A 26,873-nucleotide genomic window follows, 5' to 3' on the forward strand; every position below is an offset into this window, starting at 1 on the left:
ATCATAAGGCATCAAATGTTCATGGTTTTTTTCTGGACTATTTTCACATTGTTAGTACTGATTAGTTGACCAAAACAGCAAATTGCATACATTGATACTTACAGTAAAATTTCACTGGAATTGTACCTCCTAAAAAAAATGGGAGAAAACATAATGGCCTCAATTAAAGGAGGCTGCATTTACCAATCTTCCAAATTGTCCTTTTTTGTTTTTGTGGCTTCCCAAAAGTGTTGACAAATAGGTTTAATGTATTTAAAGGTTATTGAATGTAGTGGACCAAACTATTGAGGATAGGTGAGAGACGCCGCTTCTGTAAGTGTGATAAGGGAAGATGGGGAAGAGCAGGATACACTGCAGGTGTGCACACAGGTATGTTGATGTTATGAAAATCGGAATTTGATCTAGGAAGCAATTTTTAAAGTTATTTTGAGACAGGGTTGCTGGCCTCAAGCAGTGCTCCCACCCTGACCTCCCAAAGTGCTGGGATTACAGGCGTGAGCCACCATGCACATCCTAAAAAGCAATTCTTGGACTATCTGTGGCCTATATGCTCCTTGGAGAGTTTTTGTGGGTACCCTTGGCATACAGGTAGGTACCTCAAATGGAAGACAGCTACTGAAGAACTCTTGCTGGAAGACATCAGATGTTTATCCTAGCACTGTTAACTGCAGATAAATATGTCCATCAGTTAGTACAGATGAATGTATTCTCTTGATATAATACTGTGTAGCAGTTAAGTGAGTTGCAAAACGAAAGGATATGTGTGAAAAAAAAGTTGACAGGTGAGGACTATAGTGGGGCATCAGGGGTTATGCATAAAAGTAAGGCAATGAAGGTAAATATTTGATTTTTAAATGTTGTCAACCCAAGGAGGTAAATATGTAGATGTTAAATTCTTTGTGCTTGGTATTTTTTAAATTTCCCCAAAATATCTCTGAAACAAACATCTGTGGGAAGAATATTGTGACTAACTTGGTGAAAGGACAAAGTATTAATAAAAGGTGCCGGTGAACAGCCATACTCAAATCATGCCATCTAAAATAGGTATTTAAGATTTCATTTCTGCTACCAGAAGCCTGTCTTGTTATTGTATATATTGATTTGTCTTTTTTTTTTTTTTGAGACGGGAGTCTTTCTCTGATGCCCAGGCTGGAGTGCAGTGGCATGATCTCAGCTCACTGCAAGCTCCGCCTCCCGGGTTCATGCCATTCTCCTGCCTCAGCCTCCTGAGTAGCTGGGACTGCAGGCGCCTGCCACCACACCCAGCTAATTTTTTGTATTTTTAGTAGAGACGGGATTTCACCGTGTAATGTTAGCTAGGATGGTCTCGATCTCCTGACCTTGTGATCCACTCGCCTCGGCCTCCCAAAGTGGGATTGCAGGCGTGAGCCACCGCGCCCGGCCTGTATATATTGATTTAAACACTTCAGTTCCTGTATGATTCTCTTAGCCAGGGCCATGATGGGATTCCCTGGGGATAGGTTAAGTTGTGGTGTCTAAAACCTAAGTCCTTTGACTTTAAGAAGTATCTGCCAAGATTTGCCAAGATTTCCTAGATGCTAAAGTTTTCCAAAGTTCTTAACTGAAATATTTTCCTTTTGAATTGTCAGTGATGTAGATACAAACACTAGATTCTTCATAATTTTATTCACACGATATACTGGGCTGAAAAAGATAATTTCTTGATTAAAAAAACACCTATTAAATGATCACCCAGTAGTGAATATTTATTTTATTGTTTATTTTTGAGACTGAGTCTCACTGTTGCCCTGGCTGGAGTGCAGTGGTGTGATCTTAGCTCACTGCAACCTCCGCCTCCCAAGTTCAAGAGATTCTCCTGCCTCAGCCTCCTGAGTAGCTGAGATGACGGGCGTGTGCCAACACACCTGGCTAATTTTTGTATTTTTAGTAGAGATGGGGTTTCACCATGTTGGCCAGGCTTGTCTTGAGCTCCTGATCTCAAATAAGCCACCCTTCTTGGCCTCCGGAAGTGCTGGGATTACAGGCATGACGCACCGCGCCCGGCCGAACATTTAATTGATTGTAGAACTTGAATATCTCTTGCAGTGACACTTTGGTTATCACTTGATCAGAAAAATACTCGTCCCAGCTCAAACATTACCTTAGAATAGAAAGTGAGAATTATTTCATGACGGGCAAATTATGGGTACAAACTAAAATGACTTCCAAGATTGTGATTAATGAGAAATGCTCCTGAAGTAAGGTAAATGTTTGCCCTTTCTCACGTGGCAACCTATGAATTGGAGGTACGGGTGCTTGATTTGATGTTGAGCTGTACATTATAAATTTACAGCTAGAACTTTTTCCAAATGCTGTCTTTAAAAGCAGAACCTTGAGGTCTACTCTCAAATTTTAAAAAGTGGAACCTTTTCAAGAATTACTTTTAATGCATTTGCAAATAGTAATTTGAAACTTCCAAATAGAGTTAGTAATGATAACAAAGTCAGCCTCTTTCCTGCTAATAATTTTCTATCTCAAACTATCTTATTAGCATAGCCCCTGTATTTGTGAAAAGATGGTAACTGATGATAGTACAGAGCATTTCCATCTTACCTCTATGGTAATGAGGATGACAATCATCCACTCCAAGCGGAGTGCCCTCTTCTCATTCAGGTGATTCCGCATTAGATCTGTTAGTTCCATGCAGTGCTGAAGTTTTTCATTCATGACCTATGTAAGAAAAATTTCAGTAACATGTATTTAAACAATTTAATACGGTCATACACATAAAAATTCTATAGCTATACAGTGAAAAATCCTGCTCCTCAGTCCTCTCCCCAAAGGCAGCCACCAACATTATCAGTTTCTTGTGAATCCGTCCAGAGACATTTTGTAATGTACAAATTTAACTGCAAGAAATACTTTGCATACTGAAGCTCTTCTATTTGTAAGATTTTGATGGAAGAACTAAAAATAGGTTTTTGAGTCCTAGTTTTTAGTAGCTGCCCTTTTTAGCAGTTAAAAGAGGCAAACTTGAAACATAATGTTTTTTAGCAAGACCTAAAGATAATTTACTTTCTACTAGAAAATCTACGCTTAACATTTGACCTGCTGTACACACACCACTAGATGGCATTGCTTTCAACTGAACTGCAACAGTTGTGCATTCCGATGCCTCCAAACAAGCTGGCTGTGGGGGTTCAAAGAAAATAAAAGTCCCTGAATTCAAAATTTGGATGTGACAACTTTTTTTTTTGTTGTTGTTGTTGTTTGAGATGGAGTCTCCCTCTGTCGCCCAGGCTGGAGTGCAATGGCGGATCTCGGCTCACTGCAAGCTCTGCCTCCTGGGTTCACGCCATTCTCCTGCCTCAGCCTCCCAAATAGCTGGGACTACAGGTGCCCGCCACCACGCCTGGCTAATTTTTGTGTTTTTAGTAGAGATGATGTTAGCCAGGATGGTCTCGATCTCCTGACCTTGTGATCCGCCCGCCTCGGCCTCCCAAAGTGCTGGGATTACAGGCGTGAGCCACCGTGCCAGGCCTGGATGTGATAACTGTTAAATACCTACCTAATATCTTTATATATCACTTGCTACTGGAAATCCTGAAAGCAAAATTTTAAAACAGTTTGTCTCATGGGTATGCTGAAGTTACAGGTTTGGTCAGTGAACATTAAGAGATGAATCACAGGTACGTGTTCAGGGGTTGATTGGAATGTGTTACTGCACCATGTTACGATTTTTGCACATAGCATTAAACTGCCTTACTAGGCTGGGCTCGGTGGCTTATGCCTGTAATCCTAGCATTTTGGGAGGCTGAGGCAGGAGGTGCACTTGAGCTCAGGAGTTGGAGACCAGCCTGGGCAACACAGTGAAACCCTGTCTCTACAAAAAAATTAGCCAGGCATGGTGGTGTGTGCCTGTAGTCCTAGCTACTTGGCGGGGATGAGGTGGGAGGATTGCTTGAGCTTAGGTGGTCAAGGCTGCAGTGAGCCAAGATCATGCCACTGCAGTCCAGCCTGGGTGCCAAAGTGAGATCCTGTCTCCAAAAAAAAACTGTCTTACTCACAGAACCACAGGACTAACTGACTGAACCACACTCCACCATTTGCCCCTATTTCCAGGCGTTATGGTCACCCTGTAGTTTCTAATCTGTACAGATGTGTAGAGCATGCCTCTTCCCTCTTCCTTTCCCCTCCCTGTTTTCCTTTACTCTTGCCCTTTCTTAATGTCTGTTTCTATTTGGCTGCTTGATCTTGGTCTTTAATGTTCATCCTTAAGCTTGCTTCTCTCTTCAGACTACTGATTCAGCCTCTTGCATTTTCTTTCAACTTGGGCCAAAAAACAGGCAACGTTTTCTTCCTCCACTACCTCGTCATCATCCAATTTATTCCTTAACTTTAGTTTATATTACCGCAACTCTCCTAAACGTCCCAAAGTCTATTATTAAGTCTAACAACTTAGCTTCGAACCTCAACGCAAGCATCTGACAACACACTGAAATGTGCAAGCAAGAGTCCCTATGGCTGGGGGCAGTGGCTCTTGCCTATAATCACAACACTTCGGGAGGCTGAGGCAGGAGGATCATGAGGTCAGGAGATCAAGACCATCCTGGTTAACAGGGTAAAACCCCATCTCTACTAAAAATACAAAAAAATTATCCGGGCGTTGTGGCGGCCCCTGTTGTCCCAGCCAGTCAGGAGGCTGAGGCAGGAGAATAGTGTGAACCCAGCCGGGAGGTGGAGCTTGCAGTGAGCCAAGATCGCGCCACTGCACTCCAGCCTGGGCGACAGAGCGAGACTCCGTCACACACACACAAAAAAGTCACTATTACCACAGCATGCTTTCTATTTATTTAGGTATAGAGGCATGTACGCGTCGAGCATGCAGATTAAGGGAGCAAAGAAAAAACCAGGAGAGGCTTCACAGAGGTAGGAAATGTGAATTAGGCTTTAAAAGGCAGTGGACACGAAGAAAAGGTGGGATGCTGGTGGGGTTATGGGGGGATGAAGGGAGCATGTCAAGCATAGGAAACAGCACACAGACAAGCATAGCTAGATTGTGGACAACCTAGAAGAAAGTGCTTGGAAGTGAGGTTAAGAAGGTAAGTCAGCTGGGGGCGGTGGCTCCCATCTGTAATCTCAGCATTTTGGGAGGCCAAGGCAGGCGGATCACTTGAGGTCAGTCTAAGACCAGCATGGCCAACATAGCGAAACCCCGTCTCTACTAAAAATAGAAAAATTAGCTGGGTGTGGTGGCAGGCACCTGTAATCCCAGCTATTTGGGAGGCTGAGGCAGGAGAATCACTTGAACCCAGGAGTTGGCGGTTGCAGTGAGCCAAGACCACGGCATTGAACTCTATCTCAGAAAAAAAGAAGTTAGTACCAGATTGTGAGAGGTACTGTGTACTACATATGGTATAGGCAGAACCATGTCCCCCACCCCAAAGAGATTTATGTCCTAATTCTTGGAACCTGTGAATATAATATGGCAAAGGAGAATTAAGATTGTATAAGAAATTAAAGTTATTAATTAGCTGACCTTAAGATGAGATAATCCTAGATTATCTGGTTAAGCCCAATGTAATCACAAGGGTCCTTAAAAGTGGAAATGCGGGGCAGAAGAGTTCAGAATGATACAATATGAGGATTCCACAGGCCTTTGCTAGATGGAGGAAGGGGCCATGAGCAAGGAATATGGGTGGCCTCCAGTCACTGGAAAAGGTGAGGAAATGGATTCCACTCGCAGTCTCCAAAGAGGAATCAACATCTTAACTTTAGGCCATGCCAGACTTCTGACCTACAGAACAGTAAGATGATAAATTTCTGTGAAGCAGCAGTAGGAAAGTAGCATGTCATGCTAGAATATCTGAACTTCATTCTGCAGGTAATGGGGAGGCCTTTGTTCAATCTGGAAGTACTTGTTTTAACATTTACTGTACTACGCTGGGCAGAGAGGAGACAGAATGGTGAAATAGACACGTGTCTGTCTTGCAGCCAAAGGGTGCAGAGAGACTGGGAAAAGGTCCAGTCTGGAAACTGAGAGAGTCAAGAAGGAATCAGACAAGTCCAGGTGGGAAAGGAAGATGAGGGGCTGTGTGGATGAACATTAATAGTTGGGGGCTTGAAGACGGGTCAGTATGGTATTCCCCTGTTTCACCAGCCTAGGGCCTATCATATAGGCTTTCAATAAATGTTTGCTAATGAATCCATGATACTTAGAGGGAACTAAAAACATTGTTTGACTGGATATGGAAGGTGAAGGAGAAAAAGGACACCCAGATGACTTTTAAGTTTCTGGTTGAATGACTAGATAGGTGAGGCTAGAAGGTCCTCCCATGAGCTGAAATAGAGAACTGAAAAGGTTTACCATTTTCTGGGGTGGGGGGGAATTTCAAAAGTTTCATTTTGAAATCTTAATCATTGACTAATTCTACAAATATTTTTTGCGGACATACTGTGAGGCCTTTGCCAAGAACAGGCAAGAAAATAATCATGGTCTCCGATCTCATGGGGCTTACATTCTAGTGGAAAATGGTACACACAATTTTTAAAAGGATGCGATGAGATATGTAAATGAGGAAGATCTGTGAGATTGAGGGGCAACTGGAAAAGTCTGGAAGGCAGACGAGACTGGGATGAGAGAGACATTTGAAAATCACCAGGAGAAGGTGGGATTAGAAGTCATGATAACGAACAAGTGTTCACGGAGTAGGTGGCATGGGGACAGAAGCCTCAACGACAGGACTTCAGGGGATACTGACGTGAGAAAATGGAGCGAGGGATCCACTGCCAACTAGTTTCTGTCCCGTGACACTGTGTAACTGCTCTCTGCATCTGGACCTCTGTACTCAACTTCTTAGCATGTCTTACGCCTACTCACCCCTATTTTCTCAAGACCCTTTCTTCTACTTTTTGAGGGGGAATAAAAAACCCCGCTACTCTTTGTTCCATTTTTTTTTTTGAGGCGGAGTCTTGCTCTGTCACCCAGGCTGGACTGCAGTGGCACAATCTCCCCTCACTGCAAGCTCTCCCTCCCGGGTTCATGCCATTCTCCTGCCTCAGCCTCCCGAGTAGCTGGGACTACAGACGCCCGCCACCACGCCCAGCTAATTTTTTTGTATTTTTAGTAGAGACAGGGTCTCACCATGTTAGCCAGGATGGTCTGGATCTCCTGACCTTGTGATCCGCCCTCCTTGGCCTCCCAAAATGCTGGGATTACCGGCATGAGCCACCGCACCCGGCCTGTTCCATCTGTTTTCTTAGAAGACTGTAAAGCTGGCTGAAGGGCAGGACCAATTCTTACTTTTCTTTTGTATTATGTATAATGCCAGCACTATGCTGAGCCTAAGGCAGGGTGAACTCTCAACCCCTTCTAAATAACCTTGACATAATCCAACGAGTCTGAACTGCCTTCGGGATGCTGAGAAAAAACTCTGAGAAATGTAGTTTGAGACCTTTTAGGTATGCTTCATAACTCATGCAGAAGACTTAACACCAAAAAAGATGTCCCACAGTGAGACTGGGGAATGAAATAAAGAACAATTACTTACTCAGATTACTCCAATTGATTAATTAATATTATTCTGGAATAGTTGAATCACTCAATTCAAACCTGAGTAATTCAAGTTTTGGGTGCTACTATAAACAGAAGTTTTAAAATTTCATTTTCCAATTGTGTATTTGCAGTATAACGAAAGATAACCGTTTTTATACATTGATCTTGAGACCTTGATAAACTCACTTATTCTGGTAGCTTCTTTGTAGATTCTTTCAGGTCTTCTACATACAAGATCATACTGCCTGTAAATAAATTCAGTTCTAGTTCTTCCTGTAGGAGACTTTATCTTATTTATTAATTATTTTTTTGGAGATAAGTCTCACTCTGTCACCCAGGCTGGAGTGCAGTGGTGCCATCTCAGCTCATCGGAACCTTTGCCTCCTAAGTTCAAGTGATTCTAGTGCCTCAGCCCCTCAAGTAGCTGGGATCACAGGCATGCACCACCACGCCCGGCTAATTTTTGTATTTTTAGTAGAGACAGGTTTCACCATGTTGGCCAGGCTGGTCTTGAACTCCTGGCCTCAAGCGATCCTCCCACCTTGGCCTCCCAAAGTACTGGGATTACAGGTGTGAGCCACCACGCCCGGCCCTATAAGAGGTTTTAAATCCTGGGGATATAAATAGAGCCACCCGTGAAGGACTGGTGATATGTCTGGGTGACATTGCTTATGGCTTTCTCCACAGGTGTAGGGTGCCAGGGACTGGGGTGGCTTTTGATTCTTCCAGCTGCTCATGTGCACAGAGGTATAGATGTGAACCCCTTCATGGAGGGACTCAATGTCAAATTGGCCTCGATACCAGAATGAAGAGTACATTCAGTAGAGGCAGAAGGGGCTTGGGCAGCCTGCTTGTTCTCAACGGGTGTCCTTTCTATAACTGCAGTTGATCTCAGCCATGAAACAGCTGACCACTTAGTTGTCAAGGTACTCTTCACTCAGGTGGGTATCCTCAGTTGCAGACTTGACTTCAGTAATTCCATCTTGAATACTGAGGATGGACAGATAAAAAATGCCACCCAGGTAAAAGATCAGATCATTAAATTTCGCATTAACGTTCTCGTCTAAGCTGAGACCAGCGGCATTTGGCTTGCTGACAATTCAGAACACAATGAGATCAGTAATGGTTCCACCAACTTTGATGGCCTGAAGCTGGCAACCATTAAAGTAACTGGTAGTATGAGGATCATGTAGGTCAGGGGTCATAAAGTAGGTTTCCAGAATTTTCTCCATCTTTTTCAAAACCAATGTGGTAGGCAGATTTCTAAGATGCCACCCAAAGACTCCCCACCTCCTGGTGTTCACCTTTGTGTCATCCCCTACCCTCGAGCTTAGGTTCAGTCTAATAACTTGCCTTTTTTTTTTTTTGAGACGAAGTTTTGCTGTTTCATCCAGGCTGATCTTGGCTCACTGCAACCTCTGCCCCCTTAGGTTCAAGCGATTTTCCTGCCTCAGCCTCCCAAGTGGCTGGGATTACAGGCGTCTGCCACCATGCCCAGCTAATTTCTGTATTTTTAGTAGAGACAGGGTTTCACCATGTTAGCCACGCTGGCCTTGAACTCCTGACCTCAGGTGATCCACTCACCTCGGCCTCCCGAAGTGCTGGGATTACAGGTGTGAGCCACCACGACTGGCCATAACTTGCTTTTTAATTTTTTTTTTTTTTAAAGAGATGGGCGGGGGTATCACTATGTTGACCAGGCTGGTCTTGAACTCCTGGCCTCAAGTGACCCTCCCATCTCAGCCTCCCAAAGGGCTAGGATTATAAGCATGAGCCACTGCACCTGGCCCTAACTTGTTTTTAACAAAGAGAACACAGCAAAAATCACTTCTGTGATTAGGTTGCAAAAGACTGTGACTTCTGTTTTACTAGCATTCTCTTCCTGACAGTCTCTCTTGCTCTCTGTATTAGTCCAGTCTCTCACTGCTATAAAGAAATACGTGAGACGGGGTAATTTATAAAGAAAAGAGGCCTAATTGGCTCATGGTTCTGCACTGTTCTACAGGAAGCATGATGCTGGCATGTGCTTGGCTTCTGGGGAAGCCTCCAGAAACTTACAATCATGGTGGAAGGTGAAGGGAGGGCAGGTACCTTACATGGCAGAAGCGAAGAAGAGCGAACAAGGGGAGATGCAGGTGCTACACACTTTTAAACAACCTCACGAGAACTCACTATCACAAGAACAGCACCAAGGGGATGGTGCTAAACCACTCATGAGAAATCTACCCTGATGATCCAATCACCCCCCACCAGGACCCACCTCCAACACGGGGCATTACAATTCGACACAAGATTTGGGCAGGGATACAGATCTAAACCATATCACTCCCCTACTTGTTCATTCTGATGAAGCACACTGCCATGTTGTGAGATGCTCTATGGAGAAGCTTCTGGACAACAGCTTATGAGGAACTGAGGCCTCAATCTAATAGCCTGAGAGGAACCAAATCCAGCCAATAACCACGAGTGAACTAGGAAGTGAATCTCTGAGATGACTGCAGCCTTGTGAGAAACACAGAATCAGAGGACCCAGCTAAGCTGCACTGATTCCTGACCCACAAAAACTTAAATAGTAAGTGGTGTTTCTTTTTTCTTTTTATTTTTTGAGACAGTCTCACTCTGTCACCCAGGCTGGAGTGCAGTGGTGCAATCTCAGCTCACTCCAACCTCTGCCTCCTGGGTTCAAGTGATTCTCGTGCCTCAGCCTCCAGAGTCAGCTACTTGGGACTACCGGTGCATGCCACCATGCCCGACTAATTTACGGGGTTTCACCATGTTGGCCAGGCTGGTCTTGAACTCCTGGCCTCATGTGACCTGCCTGCCTTGGCCTACCAAAGTGCTGGGGTAACAGGCGTGAGCCACCGTGCCCAGCCAGTAAGTGGTGTTTCAGTCCACCAAGTTTTGGGGTAATTTGTTACACAGCAATAGCTAACACAACCACAGGAAATACCTCAACTGTATAAAGCTTTTAGTATCCCTCCCTTTCCTCCTCTGGATCTTCAGCCTGTGTGCACAGTCGACACCCAGGAAAGTCCAGTGCTTTTCATGTTTGACCAGACAGTTGGACTGTCAAACCGGTGTCTAATTACACCTTTGTTATCTAAAACTGTGTTGATGGAGTCCACTGAATTTGATTCCTAAACCATCACTAATCAATCTTTCTGTGTCAGCTAAAAGCAACATAGCTTGGTTTTCTTGCCCTGACCAGTGGTGATGATCTCTACTGTCCTGTGCTGGAAGACACCTACAGAGGAATAGGTGGTACCAAGATCAGTGACAACTGCAGATAGCTTTGATGTGGTTTTGCAAAGGGCGGTGTCTAGCTTAGAGGAAAAAAATGTAGACACTAAAGTGGAACATAGCATTCAATAAGCCATGGTAGGTTTCTGAAATTATAAATCATGTATTTTTTATTTTTATTTTTTTGAGACAGGGTCTCACTCTGTCACCTAGACTGGGATGTAGTGGCGTGATCATGGCTCACTGCAGCCTCAAACTCCTGGGCTAAAGCAATCCTCCTGCCTCAACCTCCCAGGGTAGCTGAGACTACAGGCACATGCCATTATACCTGGCTAATTTTTAAAAAAAAAAAGGTTAGTAGAAATGAGGTCTCATTGTGTTTCCCAGGCTAATCACTTATTTTTGATGTGATACAAGGTGAATGTGGGGATTGGTAGGAAATATGATTGAAAAACAGAAACAATAGGAAGGACCTTGTATATCAAGCCAGAACACTTGAGGCAATGAGGGAAACTGGAGGTATTAAAATTAGTTGGAGGGAATCAGAAAAGACAATCAGTAGACACTAATATCAAGAGGTATCTGAGGTTAGGTATTATTAGATGATGTTAGAGCAACCATCATAAAAATGATTCAACAAGCAATTCTGAACACATTTGAAACAAACGAAAAAGCAGGAAGTCTCTGCAAAGAAACAAGATACAAATAAAAAAACATGGAAATTTTAGAACTGAAAAATACAATAAATGAAATAAACTCAATGTTGGGCAGCAGAACGAATGTAACAGAGGAAGGAATCAATCAACTAGAATATGAAACAAAGGACATTACCCAATCTTAACAGAGACAAAATATACTGGAAAAGAAGTGAACAGAGCCTCAAAGACCTTGTGAAATGATAATAAAAGATAAAATGTAGATGTCATAGAATTATGGCAGATTTCCGTCAGAAATCATGGAGGTCAGAAGGAAGTGGCATGGCATTTTTCAGGTGCTGAAAGAAAGAAAACTGTCTACCTAGAATCCTATTTCTAGGAAAATATCCTTCAAGAATGAAGAGAAAATTAATACACTCTCAGATGAAGACAAACTAAGAGAATTTGTCTCACTAGACTTACCTTAAAAGAATGGCTAAATAAAGTTCTTAAAAAAAAAAAACAGTAAAAGAAATCTTAGAAGATCAGAAGGAGAAAAGAACAGAAAGAATAAAAACATGGGCACATACAACTGACTTTTCTTAGTTTTCTAAATTATGTTTGATGGTTGAAGCAAAAATTATAACATTATCTGATGAAGTTTTCTATGTCTGCAGAAGAATAGTTAAGAAAATTATAAATACGGAAGGGTAAAGGAATATAAAAGAAATAAGAATTCTTTTTTTTTTTCTGCATCCAATCATCCATTAGGGAAATAAAGATTCTATACTTCATTTAATCTGCAAGATGTTGAAATCAGTAGATTGTAATGTTATATACGTAAGATGTAATAACCAGAGCAACTACTAAATATCTATGCAACGAGATATATTAAAAAGTAACATCAAAATGAAATACCAAAAAATTGTTTCAGTAACCACAGGAAGACAGGAACTTTGATACAAGCAACAATTTGGATGGATCCAAGTTGAGGGCATTATGCTCTGTGAAAAAAGCCAGTTAAAAAGTCACATACAGATCGAGACCATCCTGGCTAACACAGTGAAACCCCGTCTCTACTAAAAATACAAAAAAAAATTAGCTGGGCTTGGTGGCGGGTGCCTGTAGTCCCACCTACTCAGGAGGCTGAGGCAGGAGAATGGCGTGAACCCGGGAGGCAGAGCTTGCAATGAGCCAAGATTGAGCCACTGCACTCCAGCCTGGGCAACAGAGCAAGACTCCGTCTCAAAAAAAAAAAAAAAAAAAAAGTCACATACTGTATGACTATCTATATAACATCCTCAAAATGACAAAATTATGGAGATGGAGAAGAGATTACTCACTGCCAGGGGTTAGGGACAGTCCGGGTAGGGGGAGGGCAGTGTGACTATACAGGGTAGCATGAGGAAAAGTGATAAAACAGTTTTGTGTCTTTTTCTTTTGTTTTTTTTGAGATGGAGTCTCGCTGCAACGCCCAGGCTGGAGTGCAATGGCACGACCTCAGCTCACTGCAACCTCCACTTCCTGGGTTCAAGCGATTCTGCTGCCTCAGCCTCCCGAGTAGCTGGGACTACAGGCACGCGCCACCACACCCAGCTAATTTTTGTATTTTTAGTAGAGACAGCGTTTTACCATATTGGCCAGGCAGGTCTCGAACTCTTGACCTCAAGTGATCTGCCCACCTCTAGCCTCACAAAGTGCTGGGGTTACAGGCATGAGCCACCGCACCTGGCACAGTTTTGTGTCTTGATCATGTGGTTGCATGGATCTATAGATGTGGCAAAATGTCACAGAACTATGTGCACACATTGTACTAATGTCAATTTTCTGTTTTCTATGCTCTTTCCCCATGTGGTCTACCTCCATCACTACAGCTTTTTTTTTTTTTTTTTTTTTTTTTTTGAGACGGAGTCTCACTCTGTCATCCAGGCTGGAGTGCAGTGGCTCGACCTTGGCTCACTGCAACCTCCACCTCCTGGGTTCAAGTGATTCTCCTGCCTCAGCCTCTCGAGTAGCTCAGACTATAGGAGCATGCCACCATGCCTGGCTAATTTTTGTATTTTTAGTAGAGACAGGGTTTCGCCATGTTGGCCAGGCTGGTCTCAAACTCCCAACCTCAGGTGATCCATCCGCCTCAGCCTCCCAAAGTGCTGGGATTTCTTAATACACGTCTCTTTTCCCGACTTTGCTTCTGCCCTTCTAAATGCCTGCATGACGGAGCTAATTGGATATCTTGTTGCTACTCTAATCTCAGCATATCTTAGATTTAGTCTGTCACCTCCCCTCTCTGACCTCTCATTATTGTTTTTCCACCTTTCTACTTGTCACCTCCAGGCAAACATCAGTCATCCTTTATTCTTTCTTCTCCATGGCCTGCCATTACCCATCACTTGATTTGTCTTACATGATTCTTTCTTAAATTTATTTCTATTCTCACTGTCACCATGACAGATCAGGAGCAGTCATGAACTCTTGCTTGAAACTTGACAAGAACTTCCTGATGGACCATTAGGCTTCCAAACTCTCATCTTATTCACCAACCTTATCTAGTCTGTAGAGCTAATATCAGAAGATCCTTTGACACAAAAAATTGAAGTGACTGTACAGAGGACAAGAAGGGGAAATATAAAGAGATTTGAATGGAAGTCAAACAAGATATTTCTCTGCAAGCAGTTAAACATATTCAACTTATAGGCGACAACGTGTCTTTTTCTCTCATTAAAAGTGCAAAATACGTACCTTAACTCTTCGGCCAATGCTAAGGAATTGACACATTTTATCGTAAAGTCCTTCCAGGTTTTCTCTGTCCCAGTAGAAATCAGGAGTAATCAGGAAGTCTGAACTCAAGTTTATACGGTGCCTTTAAAAAGGAAAATTATAACTTTTTATTTATCTTGAATTAAAAATCATTGTTTCTATTGTATTTAATATTTACATAGTGCTTTATGAGAACTTTTTTTTTTTTTTTTTTGGTAAGAGAGAGGGTCTTGCTATGTTACCCGGGATGGAGTGCAGTGGTGTGATCACAACTCACTGCAAACTGAACTCCTGGGCTCAAGCTGTTCTCCTGCCTCAGCCTCCCATGTAGCTGGAACTACAGGCATGTGGCATTGCATGTGGCTGAAAACATTTGTTAATGCTGACTTTTGCAAAATACTGCTAACAAACATGTAAATAAAATTTACAAATGAGTTTCAAACTTCTGAACCAAATTAATTCAATCTTTAATACCAACATTATTTATGAAGTACACAGAAAAAAACTCATTTTGTTTTCAATTTTTATTTTTATTTTTTGAGACAGAGTCACTCTTGTCACCCAGGCTGGAGTACAATGGCATGATCTCAGCTCACTGCAACCTCTGCCTCCCAGATTTAAGCGATTCTCCTGCCTCAGCCTCCCAAGTAGCTGGAATTACAGGCGCCTACCATCACACCTGGCTAATTTTTTGTATTTTTAGTAAAGGGTTTTACCAAGTTGGCCAGGCTGGTCTCGAACTCCTGACCTCACGTGATCTGCCCACCTCAGCCTCCAAAGTGCTGGGATTACAGGCGTGAGCCACCATGCCCAGCCTAAGCTTTTTTTATTAAAAATTTTAGGGCCAGGCATGGCGGTTCATGCCTGTAATCCCAGCACTTTGGAAGGCCAAGGCGGGCAGATTGCTCGAGTCTGTGAGTTCAACACCAACCTGGACAGCACAGCGAAACCCTATCTCTACAAAAAATACAAGAACTAGCCAGGTGTGGTGGTGTATGCCTGTAGTCCCAGCTACTTGGGAGGCTGAGGTGGGAGGATCATGTGAACCTCGGAGGCAGAGGCTGCAGTGAGCCAAGACTGTGACACTGTACTCCAGCCTAGGCAACATAGTGAGACCCCATCTCAAAAAAAAAAAAAATTTAATATGTCCACACTTTTTTGTTTTTTATTAAAAAAATTTTTTAGAGATAATGTCTTCATATGTCACCCAGTTTGGAGTGCAGTGACACAATCATAGCTTACCGCAGCCTCAAACTCCTGGGCTCAAGTGATCTCCCTGCCTCAGCCTCCTGAGCAGATCAAGATATAAACAGGTAAAAATTGATAAATCTTACTCTTATTCTTATCTGTATCTTTCCCTATCAGTAATCCCTTCTAGTTTCCTCTGTATCCTTCCAGTGTTTATGCAAACACTAGACAAGCAAGCATACACATACACACTCTCTCAATTTCTACATTTTAATATAAGAAGTCTGTGCTTACTTTTTTTTCTGAGACAGAGTTTTGTTCTTGTTGCCCAGGCTGGAGTGCATTGGCGCGATCTTGGCTCACCACAACCTCCACCTCTTGGGTTCAAGCAATTCTCCTGCCTCAGCCTCCCGAGTAGCTGGGATTACAGGCATGTGCCACCACGCCCGGCTAATTTTGTATTTTTAGTAAAGATGGGGTTTCTCCATGTTGGTCAGGCTGGTCTTGAACTCCTGACCTCAGATGATCCACTGGCCTTGGCCTCCCAAAGTGTTGGGATTACAGATGTGAGCCACCGTGCCCAGCCTTTTTCTTTTTTGAGACAGAATCTTGCTCTGTCGCACAGGCTGGAGTGTAGTGGCATGATCCTGGCTCCACTGCAACCTTCGCCTCCTGGGTTCAACCAATTCTCATGCCTCAGCCTCCCAAGAAGCTGGGATTACAGGCGCACACCACGATTCCTGGCTAATTTTTGTATTTTTGGTAGAGATGGGGTTTCATCATGTTAGCCAGGCTGGTCTCGAGCTCCCGGCCTCAAGCAATCCACCTGTCTCAGCCTCCCAAAGTGCTGGCATTACAGGTGTGAGCCACCGTGCCTGGCCTTACACTTAGATGTTTAACTAAATAAAAATCTAAGTTATGAAAGTACACATAAACTGATGTGGTGGCTCACACCTGTAATCCCAGCACTTTGGGAGGCCTAGGGAGGAGGATTGCTTGAGCAAGGGTTTGAGACCCTGTCTCTACAAATTATTTTTAAAATTAGCTGGGTGTGGTGGAGCACTCCTGTGGTCCCAGCTACCCAGGAGGGTGAGACAGGAGGAATCCCTGAGCCCAGGAGATCAAGGCTTTGGTGAGCTATGATCATGCCACTGCACTCTAGTCTGGGTGACAAGCAAGACCCTGTTTTTTTTAAAAAAAAAAAAAAAAAAAAAAGTAACATATACATACCTGTTCACGATAAAAAAAAAAGGAAAATATCCTAGAGAAGGATTCAGAAAAATGGTAGGCTCTCTTATGCTCCCACACTACTTAAATCCTTTATTCTCCCCAAGGATAGGCCTGTAGAGACACTTTGCTGTGTACTTCCAGATCTTTCTGTATTCATACATGCATGTGTGTGCAAGCAAACACATGTACATGTGTATGCATATAAAGATAAACATGAATATTTTTATTTGCTTACACAAATGGGATCATACCCTATATAAATTTAGATTTAGTTTTTTTAATCTAATATTATTTGCCATGTTTATTTTCACAGATGTATCACATTCCTTATATTAACAAATAAGCATTTTTATTGTACAGGTAAGGAAACAGGATAGTAAAGGTAAGCCTTTATAGAAACTATTCACAAACCTACGTATATTTAGTCCTAACTATTCAGTTTGGATATTATAATTCACTACATCAATTTCTGCTTGCATGACCAAGAGAACAGGAGAGAAGAATCTCTCTACCCTACTTCTCAGAGAATTTGAGGCTTCAGATATGCTGCAGGATGCTCCTGATGGATGGGTTTTTAAGTTTTGTTGGTACCCTGAACTATAGGTCCTGAGCTATGAGAGATACACAGACAATGAAACACTGTATCACTTCTCTCCAGGCAGAGCATCTAAGGAGAATATGGAAAAACAAGTCTTAGGTGAACATTTGCAGTGAGCTCTGGTAACTCATTCCACAAGCTAGAAGGGATAAACTGGACAATGCTGCCTGTGAGAAAAACACCAACATCCGGGATGTTTCATTCCGTAAATCCTGGGACAACTACAAGAATAATAAAAGCTGAAAACCTTTCCAGATACTTATTTAAAATGATTCATCAGTTTTTAGACATAGTTATTCCCATTTTAACATCTCGAGGCATCTTAAAATTAATGGTGTCTGACAGGTGGCAGTTGAGACTTACTTGTCTTTGCGTTAAATAATTTATTTTCTTATGCTTTCCTTTTCATATATGCCCAAGAGGGAATGTGATATAATTTATATCCAGCTAAGATTAAAAGATATTTCAGTAAGTGTAAAATTTTAATCCTCTGATAAAAAAAGTATTGTCATAGTTTAACTGGCAGCAGTTTTTCTCTCCAGTGGCATCTTGGTGTCTCAGATTCAAAGAAACTTTTCTGTAGCAATTAAGTCTATTTAGCATTATGATGCAGTGATATATTTTTACAGAGAATTCCCATTAACCAAATTCAGGAATATGTCTTTCTACCTTCAAAGAACACCTACTGTGCTCCTTAATGTGGGTTTAATGTAGATGAATCGTGATCTCTTTTGCACATGCGTGATTTCTTTCAGTACAGTCTTAACACAGCCCAACTTCTTCTAATGGGTAAGAGTTCTCCCTGCTTATAATCAATGAAATGAAAACAGCTACAGTTCCCATAAAGGTGTAAATGTTTGCTCTTCACCACACAACTATGGGAATGTTTTCTTGAGATTGTTAAATATATGAAATATTTTATTTAGAGAGAAAACTTTTACCTTAGAGCAAAGAGTTCACCGATTTTCTGCATAACTTCTTCATGAGATAGTTTCACTTTCTTCCCAGCTTTTAAAGCCTAGTTGAGAGGGAATCGGAAAAACCAAAAAACCATGTATCTCTCTTTCTAATAAGCATTAGGTCAACAGGGCAAAATCTGAAGCGGCATAATTTGGATCCTATGTAAATATTTTTTAGGATGGCTGTCTCCCAGATTAATGTCTTAACTCACCTTGAAATTTCATAATTTTATTAGGTAGAAATTGTATATTCTCTTTTTTCATTTCCCTTCTCATCAGCATTTCGAATGATATATACATTCCTAATCTCTTAGTAGAAAAGCAGGGCCTCCTTTCCGAAGTATAATTAGATTACTCTTTCACAATAAAGACACGGTTAATTACAATATGATGATTTTTAATGTATACTGAAATTTCAATATAACTTTATATGTATTTTTCATACCACTATTTTTCTCATAATTTAGCAAAACACTTCCTTAAATCAGGAAAAGTGGTCATAATTTCCATTCTCAGAAAGAAACATTTCACTTTTTTCTTTAATTCAGTTACATTAAAAATACTGCAACTGATGGGCATGGTGGCTCGTGGCCTGTAATGCTAGAACTTTGGGAGGCCGAGGCAGGAGGATCGCTTGAGCCCAGGAGTTCGAGACCAGCCTGGGCAACATGGCCAGACCCCATTTCAATTATATTAATATTAAAAAAAAAATACTGCACCAACAGAGGAAACAATTTGAAGTTTTAAAAAGTAAAAAGTAATCAATATGAAGTTTCTTAATTTGTCATTTTATATGTAACTGGGAGTTCTTAAGTTTACTGTAGTTTTCTTATTGTTTATAATAATGTTGTTGTACTCCTAAACAATTGGCCCTCTATAAGTTCTGCAACTGCAGATTCAACCAACTGCAAATTGACAATATTTTGAGAAAAAAGAATGGTTGCATCTGTACCAAACATGTACAAACTGTTTTTTCTTGTTATTATTTCCTAAATAATACAGTATAACAACTATTTACATAGTATTTACATTATATTAGGTATTTTAGGTAATCTAGAGATGGTTGAAAGTATACATGAGGATATGCATAGGTTATATGTAAATATATACCATTTTATATCAGGGATTTGGACACTGGTAGATTCTGGTATCCAGTGGGGTCTTGGAACAAATCTCCCATGGATACTGATGGATAGCTATATATTGTTATATTCGGAAATTCATATTTTTTCCATATAAAAATCAATCCTTGAATAAGCATAAAATTGATATAATTACCTCAGGAATTGACTGAATAGATTCAATAAATTTATCCAGTGATGCTTCCCAAATTGCCAGTTTTACTGGGAAAAAAATTAATAATGGAACATTTCTTTATCATCATATTCACATGTATATAAAATACATAATTGCACAGCATCTTCACTACTATTTCACTAATAGTTTAAGAAAAAGTACTAAAGCCTTGAAAATATAATTTAAGAATAGTTAATTATCATAAAGGACAGAATTAAAGTGGATAGAGGAAACTGAATCGCTTTCCATGCCCTATTGGAAGACCAAAGCTACATTTAGTAGAACCCTTGATTTTCTAGTATTACATCTTGGAAACTGAGGAGGGTAGGGTACACCTTGATACCATGGGTAGCTCTGCAGATAGGGCGCAACTAAGACTTTCCTGGCCTCCCCTTCACTCCTCAGGACTAACAGTAAACCTCAGAAATCTCCGAAGCCCCTCAGAGTGGGATGGACAGGACGCTGCAGCAGCCACCTAAGGTAGACTGCTGGCAAAAGAAATTCTTAAAGAACTTGTATAGTTTTATTCGGGATGTGGATCTTTCAGAACAAACTTACAGCCACTGTGACTCTGGGTCCCATTCCTATGAAACACTAGAGTATGTTTTTCTACACTGGGACCTGTGCCCAGTCACACAAGGCTGGGCTTCTCTGTCTGGATTAGAGACTATCTAAGAATAACAATCGCATAGAGAGAAGAGAAAAAAACAAAGGCTAATATAATCATCATCTAAAAAATACTTTTGGAGAGGTTAAGCTTTATTAATACAATTAATAAGGAATGAGTAACTTCAGCACAGTACTATCTTTTATACTAGATATTTTTTCTGATGGAGGGAAAAAAAGGAAAAGGAATGCTAAGCCTTTGTTGAGTATTCTGAAAATATACCAAAATCGTGACTATTTAAACTTCCCTCAATGAAATGACAACTGTAGTACCCTATCCCATAAGCAGTAGTAACTTACCAGAAAGGCATAGAGCATTGGAGAAAGCAAACTTCTCTAGAATGGCATCGTCTAAATCCAGCTCTGAATTTAACTTGATTTCCCCCCTGTGAAGTTTTGACTGTCCCCTGTGAAAAGCAAAAAGATAATACCTTCTAAATCTTAAAAAGCACTTTAACTTTTCCTTTGAAAAAGACACCATATCATCTTTCTGGAGGTCATTTTGACAATTTGTATCAAGAGTGTTACAAATGTTCTCATATCCTTTGGTCCAGGTAATTCCCTTTCTAGGAGTTTATCCTAAGGAAATAATCTAAGATGCAAAGAGAAATTTGTATACAAGAAAACTTTTTTTTTTTTTTTTTTTTGAGACAGTCTCACTCTGCCGCCCAGGCTAGAGTGCAGTGGTGCGATCTCAGCTCACTGCAACCTCAGTCTCCTAGGTTCAAGCGATTCTCCTGCCTCAGCCTCCCTAGTAGCTGGGATTACAGGCATGTGCAACCACACCCAGCTAATTTTTTTGTATTTTTAATAGAGATAGAGTTTCACCATGCTGGCCAGGCTGGTCTTGAATTCCTGACCTCAAATGATCCACCCACCTCGGCCTCCCAAAGTGGTGCGATTACAGGCGCGCGCCACCTTGCCCAGCTGAAAACTTTTAAAAAAATGGTCAGTGTTGGCTGGGCACGGCGGCTCACGCCTGTAACCCCAGCACTCCGGGAGGCCGAGGCAGGTGGATCACGAGGTCAGGAGATTGAGACCATCCTGGCTAACATGGTGAAACCCCGTCTCTACTCAAAACACAAATAAAATTAGCCGGGTGTGGTGGCGGGCGCCTGTAGTCCCAGCTACTCGGGAGGCTGAGGCAGGAGAATGGCGTGAACCTGGGAGGCGGAGCTTGCAGTAAGCCGAAATCACGCCACTGCACTCCAGCCTGGGAGACTGAGCAAGACTCTGTCTCCAAAAAAAAAAAAAAAGGTCAGTGTTTAAGAGTAAAAAATTAGGAAAGAAACCAAATGTTCAGTAGGGGTTGGCTCAGTAATAGTCACTCCACACAAGAAAAACTTAAAAGTGTGTTTTGGAAGGATAGTTAATAAAAAGGAGAACGTTCACAGTAAATTTCTATGTGAAAAAATGCTGCATATAAAACTATATATGGAGTGTAATCTAAAATCACACTGACATGATGGGGTTGGGGAGGGAGGCAAGGAAGTTGTGAAAAATGAGTATGTGACTGTGGAGAATCCTAGACAGGGGACAGGGGAAGAGCGGAATGTGTGAATATAAACATCACAAGCAAATGGAAAAAAGACAGGGTAAACCTTCACAAAAGATGTCAGACAAGAAGTGACGGCCAAAGGGAGGGGGACAAGGGGCCTGATGGAGGGCTGAGAGGTGGCATCTGCTATGACAGCCTCAGATGGAGGAAGGAAAGCAAAGACAGCAGTCACAAGAGGTCTTTTTTTTTGAGACGGAGTCTTGCTCTGTCACCCAGACTGGAGTGTAGTGGCGTGATCTTCGCTCACTGCAACCTCCGCCTCCTGGGTTCAAGCGATTCTCCTGCCTCAGCCTCCTGAGTAGCTGGGATTACAGGAGTGCACCACCACATCCATCTAATTTTTATATTTGTAGTACAGACAGGGCTTCACCATGTTGGCCAGGCTGGTCTTGAACTCCTGACCTCAAGTGATCTGCCCGCCTTGGCCTCTCAAAGTGTTGGGATTACAGGCATGAGCCACTGTGCTTGGTCACAAGAGGCTTTATGAGTAAACTGGGCCCATGCCACAGAGCTGAGCAGATCCCTGGAATCATGGCAGGACTCACATAATAACCATGTAGGTGGCAGCCAGGACAGTCTTTCTGACGAAACAAAATAACTGACTCTGGGATCCTAAGCACTGAGGATTTTACTCCTCACAGACTGTACAGTAACGTGTGTGTGTGTGTGTGTGGATAAGCATACACACACACACACAAGGGTCTAGCAGTAGTTTGATATGGAAGTATTTGGTTGGTGCAAAAGTAATCGCGGTTTTTGCCATTTTAATGTAAACCTAATAGAACACAGAAAGGGGATTCACAGGAGCCGTATCTGCAGGCCAAGGGCTGAGTAACTACTAAAGATAATAAAACTACAGGCTGCTCATTTGCTGTCTCTCTCAGGTTTATATCCTTACCTCTGACTGCAGCCACCACTGGGCTCAGGCTGACTCACAGTCAGGTGCCCTTTGGCAAGACAGGATTCAATAAATCTCATCTGAAAGCCAGTTAGCTGCAATTATAGGGTTTTCCCCAGGATTAAATGAAATAATACATGGAAGGCACTTACTTAGAAAACCGTGACTGGCCCTATTGGTGGTGAGCGCTGATTACTCAGCTCTTATCCCCATCTGGTCTTTCTATAGCTAGTCTCTGTCTCTCTTCCAAGTCTTCCCAAAGCTCTGCTTTTAACGCTTTTTTTTTTTTTTTTTGGAGACAGAGTCTCACTCTGTTGCACAGGCTGGAGTGCAGTGGTGCGATCTCAGGTCATGGCAACCTCTGCCTCCCAGGTTCAAGCAATTCTCCGCCTCCGCCTCCGCCTCCCAAGTAGCTGGGATCACAGACGCTCGCCACTATGCCCGGGTAATTTTTGTATTTTTAGTAGAGATGGGGTTTCGCCATGTTGGCCAGGCTGTCTTGAACTCCTGACTCAGGTGATCCTCCCACCCTGGCCTCCCAAAGTGCTGAGATTACAGGTGTGAGCCACCAAATCTGGCCAACACTACCTTTCTTAAGAACCTGCAAAGACTCATATTTCACTAGACAGGTAACTCCATGAGGAAAAAGACACTACCATCTTGTTCATACTGCCTCTGTCTCGGCCCTAACATCTCTTCATTTTTTCCCTCTGGCTGAGTCAGGAAAATCAGCTAGTCTGTTGCCTACCCATTTATCTTAGTGAAACTGGTACACCAGGTCCCACTTCTTCCAGCACCCACACTTCTACAAGTGGGTCTCTTAGATTGACCCCTCACTATACTTCCTTTTCATACCCCCCACCCCCCAAAATCAATAGGAAAAAACTAGATTAAGAGAAAAATTTACTGGAATAATTTGATAGGTTCATTTGATAAATGCATACTATTTTATTGGATTAGGCTGATTAGAAACTTAACATTTCCATTTTGGGGCTATACTACTGACTTGTTTTAACTTGTGGATAGCCTGAGAAGTTCAAAAAATTATGTTTATCTTCTAATATTTATTATATGGTTTAGACTTTGTATTTGTACCAGTAATCTTTTTCTTCTTTTTTTTTGAGACGGAGTTTCACTCTTGTCACCCTGGCTGGAGTGCAATGGCGTGATCTTGGCTCACTGCAACCTCCGCCTCCCAGGTTCAAGCAATTCTCCTGTCTCAGCCTCCCGAGTAGCTGGGATTACAAGCACCCACCACCATAACCAGCTAATTTTTGTATTTTTTAGTAGAGATGGGGTTTCACCATGTTGGCCAGGCTGGTCCTGAACTCCTGACCTCAGGTAATCCACCTGCCTCAGCCTCCCAAAGTGCTGGGATTACAGGTGTGAGCTACCACGCCTGGCCACTTTTTTCTTAAAATGAAGTTTCCAGGCCAGGTCCAGTGGCTCAGGCCTGTAATCCCAGCACTTTGAGAGGCTGAGGTGGGCGGATCACCAGGTCGAGATCCAGACCATCCTGGCCAACATGGTGAAACCCTATCTCTACTAAAAATACAAAAAATTAGCTGGGTGTGGTGGTGCACACCTATAGTCCCACTTACTCAGGAGGCTGAGGCAGGAGAATTGCTTGAACCCGGGAGGCAGAGGTTGCAGTGAGCTGAGATTGTGCCACTGCACTCCATCCTGGGCGACAGAGTGAGACTCCGTCTCAAAAAAAAAAAAAAGTTTCCATATGCATAATAATTTGTCTCCTCTATTGCTTTACCTAATTTATTCCAAGTGCCCCTTTCATAAATTTGATGAAAAGTTGCTTACTCTATTTTTATGTAGTTAAGTTCTTCATTTTCCCAGTGTACCAGTGCGATTTCATAGGGCTGAATTTCATGTTTTTCTAGAACTTTCATCACATGCTTCATCTAGAAGAAAAGGAAGATTAATCTGAAATCATAACTGACTCCCTCAGTTCAAGTATGTTATGATTTTAATGCTTATAACAGTCTTCATTACACTTACAGGCATTATTTCTGTTGCATGTTTTTAAGGAAAAGGCAAATCAAATCCATTGTGATATTAAAGTAATCAGGATGACGTGTTCATTTGTTTTTACATTTGGAAAACACAGATGAGAATGGAGAAGAAAATCAAGGTTATCATTATCCCACAACCCAAGGAAAATCACTAGTAATATTATAATTTGTATTCTTTAAATCTCTTTAATAATCCCAGCATTTTGGGAGGCAGAGGCGGGTGGATCCTTGAGCTCAAAAGTTCAAGACCAGCCTGGGCAACGTGGCAAAATCCTGTCTCTACAAAAAAATACAAAAATTATCTGGGTGTGGTGATGTACACCTGTAGTCCCAGCTACCTGAGAGGCTGGCTTGAGCCTGGGAGGTGGAGGTTGCAGTGAGCCAATGTCAGCCTGTGTGACAGAGCAAGACCCTATCTCAAAAAAATAAATAAATAAAAAATAAAAAGTAAAGCCCAACATACTAATAAAAAATTAAGCCACACAGGTGTGGGAGGTGATCATCTCTTTCTCTCTTCTGTACTGAAATCCTAATCCCCAGAGGCAACCATGATTAAACTTGGTGCATATCCTTCCAGACTTTTTATGTGTATATATGTACATATTTATGCTGCTTTTTATGTAAAATAGGATCATATTATGCACATGACATTTTCAACACTATTTTCCTTTACAGACGAACTGCAATTTATTTAACCAACCTAGGTGTGTCCTCCATGGGGAATTTTTGCTACTCTCCATTACAATGTTGCAATGTGCCACACTTGTGCAAAGGTCTTCATGGCTTTGTGGGAATACTTCTTTAGGAATTGCTAGATCAAAAGATATGTGGACTTACACAATATGTATATATGTAACAGACAGGGTCTCACCTTGTCACCCAGGCTGGAGTGCAGTGATGCAATCATAGCTCATTGCAGCCTCAAACTCCTGGGTTCGAGCGATCCTCCTGCCTTAGCCTCCCAAGTAGCTGGGACTACAGGCACACACTACCACACCTGGCTAACTTCTAAAAACTTTTTGTAGAGATGGGATCTCACTGTGTTGTTCAGGCTGGTCTGGAACTCCTGAGTTTAAGTGATCCTCCCACCCCAGACTCCCAAAGTGATACCATTACAGGTGTGAGTTACCACACCTGGCCCACACTTACAATATTGCTAGCCTGCTCTCCAAAGTAGTTTTTCCAAATGTAGAATCTCAACATTTATGAAACTACTCTTAAGAAATGGGGTTTATCAGCCTTTTACATCTTTGCAACTTCAAATAGCCAACTTGTATTTTCTTAAATTTATTGGTCATTTATATTTTCTTTTCTCCAAGTTCCCTTCCCGACCACCTACTGTGTGTGTTTCCTTTTCGTAAAATTGGGATTGTATAAAGCATGTTTTTTTAACCAGTTCTGAGATTATATTGGTTATATTTTGTAACCCGCTTTTTTTTTTTTTTTTTTTTTGAAGACAAGAGTATGCCTCTGTCTCCCAGGCTGGAATGCAATGGTCTGATCTTGGCTCACTGCAACCTCTGCCTCCAAGGTTTAAGCGATTCTTGTGCCTCAGCTACCCGAGTAGCTGGGATTACAGGTGTGCACCACCACGCCCAGCTAATTTTTGTATTTTTAGTAGACATGGGGTTCACCATGTTGGCCAGGCTGGTCTCGAACTCCTGGCCTCAAGATATCTGCTGGCCTTGGTCTCCCAAAGTGCTGGGATTACAGGCGTGAGCCACCATGCCTGGCCGTATAATCTGCTCTTTTAATGTAACTGTATTATATATATAGGCAATCTCCCAGAAATAGATATTTTTTTACATGATTTCTAAGGGGATCTATAGTATATCTGTAGTATATGGATGTATTTAACAAACTATTATTGTGTATTTTGGTAATTTCTAATTTTTGCCATTATAAATATTGCTCTGATGAACATTTTTGTACAAAAATCATCATGAATAGTTATGATTATTTCCTTTGGATAAATTTCTAGGTGTAAAATTACTGGGTTAAATATAAAGCTTTAATGTAGATTACCAATTTGCCTCTAAAATGGTTGTATTAAACAAATCTTGATTTGGATCTTGAAAAAATTATTTCCCATGAGTAGTAAGTTCTAGACAACTTGACCTAAAAGAACACTCAATGCAACCAGCTTCCAATTAACTGCATACATTTTGTATAGTACAACATGCAAAGTCTACAGTACTTCTGTCTGCAGTATAGTTACGATGGTTCTGATTCTCCACAAATTAGTGTGTGTCTAGAGAAAGGAAAAAGCAGGAAATCTTAACCCAAAATACAATATATTTTGGAA

At 41.8% G+C, this 26,873-nt stretch overlaps 1 protein-coding gene across 3 annotated transcripts in view; it reads right to left on the bottom strand.

Moving 5' to 3' along the window:
- Positions 1–1,717: 1,717 nt before the first annotated feature.
- The window catches only part of RMND1 (required for meiotic nuclear division 1 homolog), a 48,397-nt gene continuing 23,241 nt past the window's right edge, over positions 1,718–26,873 (bottom strand). For 2 of the 3 annotated variants that reach the window (XM_001136730.7, XM_009452240.4), the window contains 7 exons: positions 24,357–24,457; positions 20,386–20,492; positions 19,402–19,466; positions 18,106–18,182; positions 14,131–14,251; positions 2,575–2,691; positions 1,718–2,122 (listed from right to left, as the gene is read on the bottom strand). In XM_001136730.7, the coding sequence (XP_001136730.4) occupies positions 2,090–2,122; positions 2,575–2,691; positions 14,131–14,251; positions 18,106–18,182; positions 19,402–19,466; positions 20,386–20,492; positions 24,357–24,457 (621 nt within the window). In that variant the 3' untranslated portion in view covers positions 1,718–2,089. The remainder of the gene's footprint in view (positions 2,123–2,574; positions 2,692–14,130; positions 14,252–18,105; positions 18,183–19,401; positions 19,467–20,385; positions 20,493–24,356; positions 24,458–26,873) is intronic. The other variant, XM_016956499.4, reaches the window with a different exon arrangement.

The sequence above is a fragment of the Pan troglodytes genome, chromosome 5 (genome assembly GCF_028858775.2).
Source record: "Pan troglodytes isolate AG18354 chromosome 5, NHGRI_mPanTro3-v2.0_pri, whole genome shotgun sequence".
NCBI lineage: Eukaryota > Metazoa > Chordata > Mammalia > Primates > Hominidae > Pan > Pan troglodytes.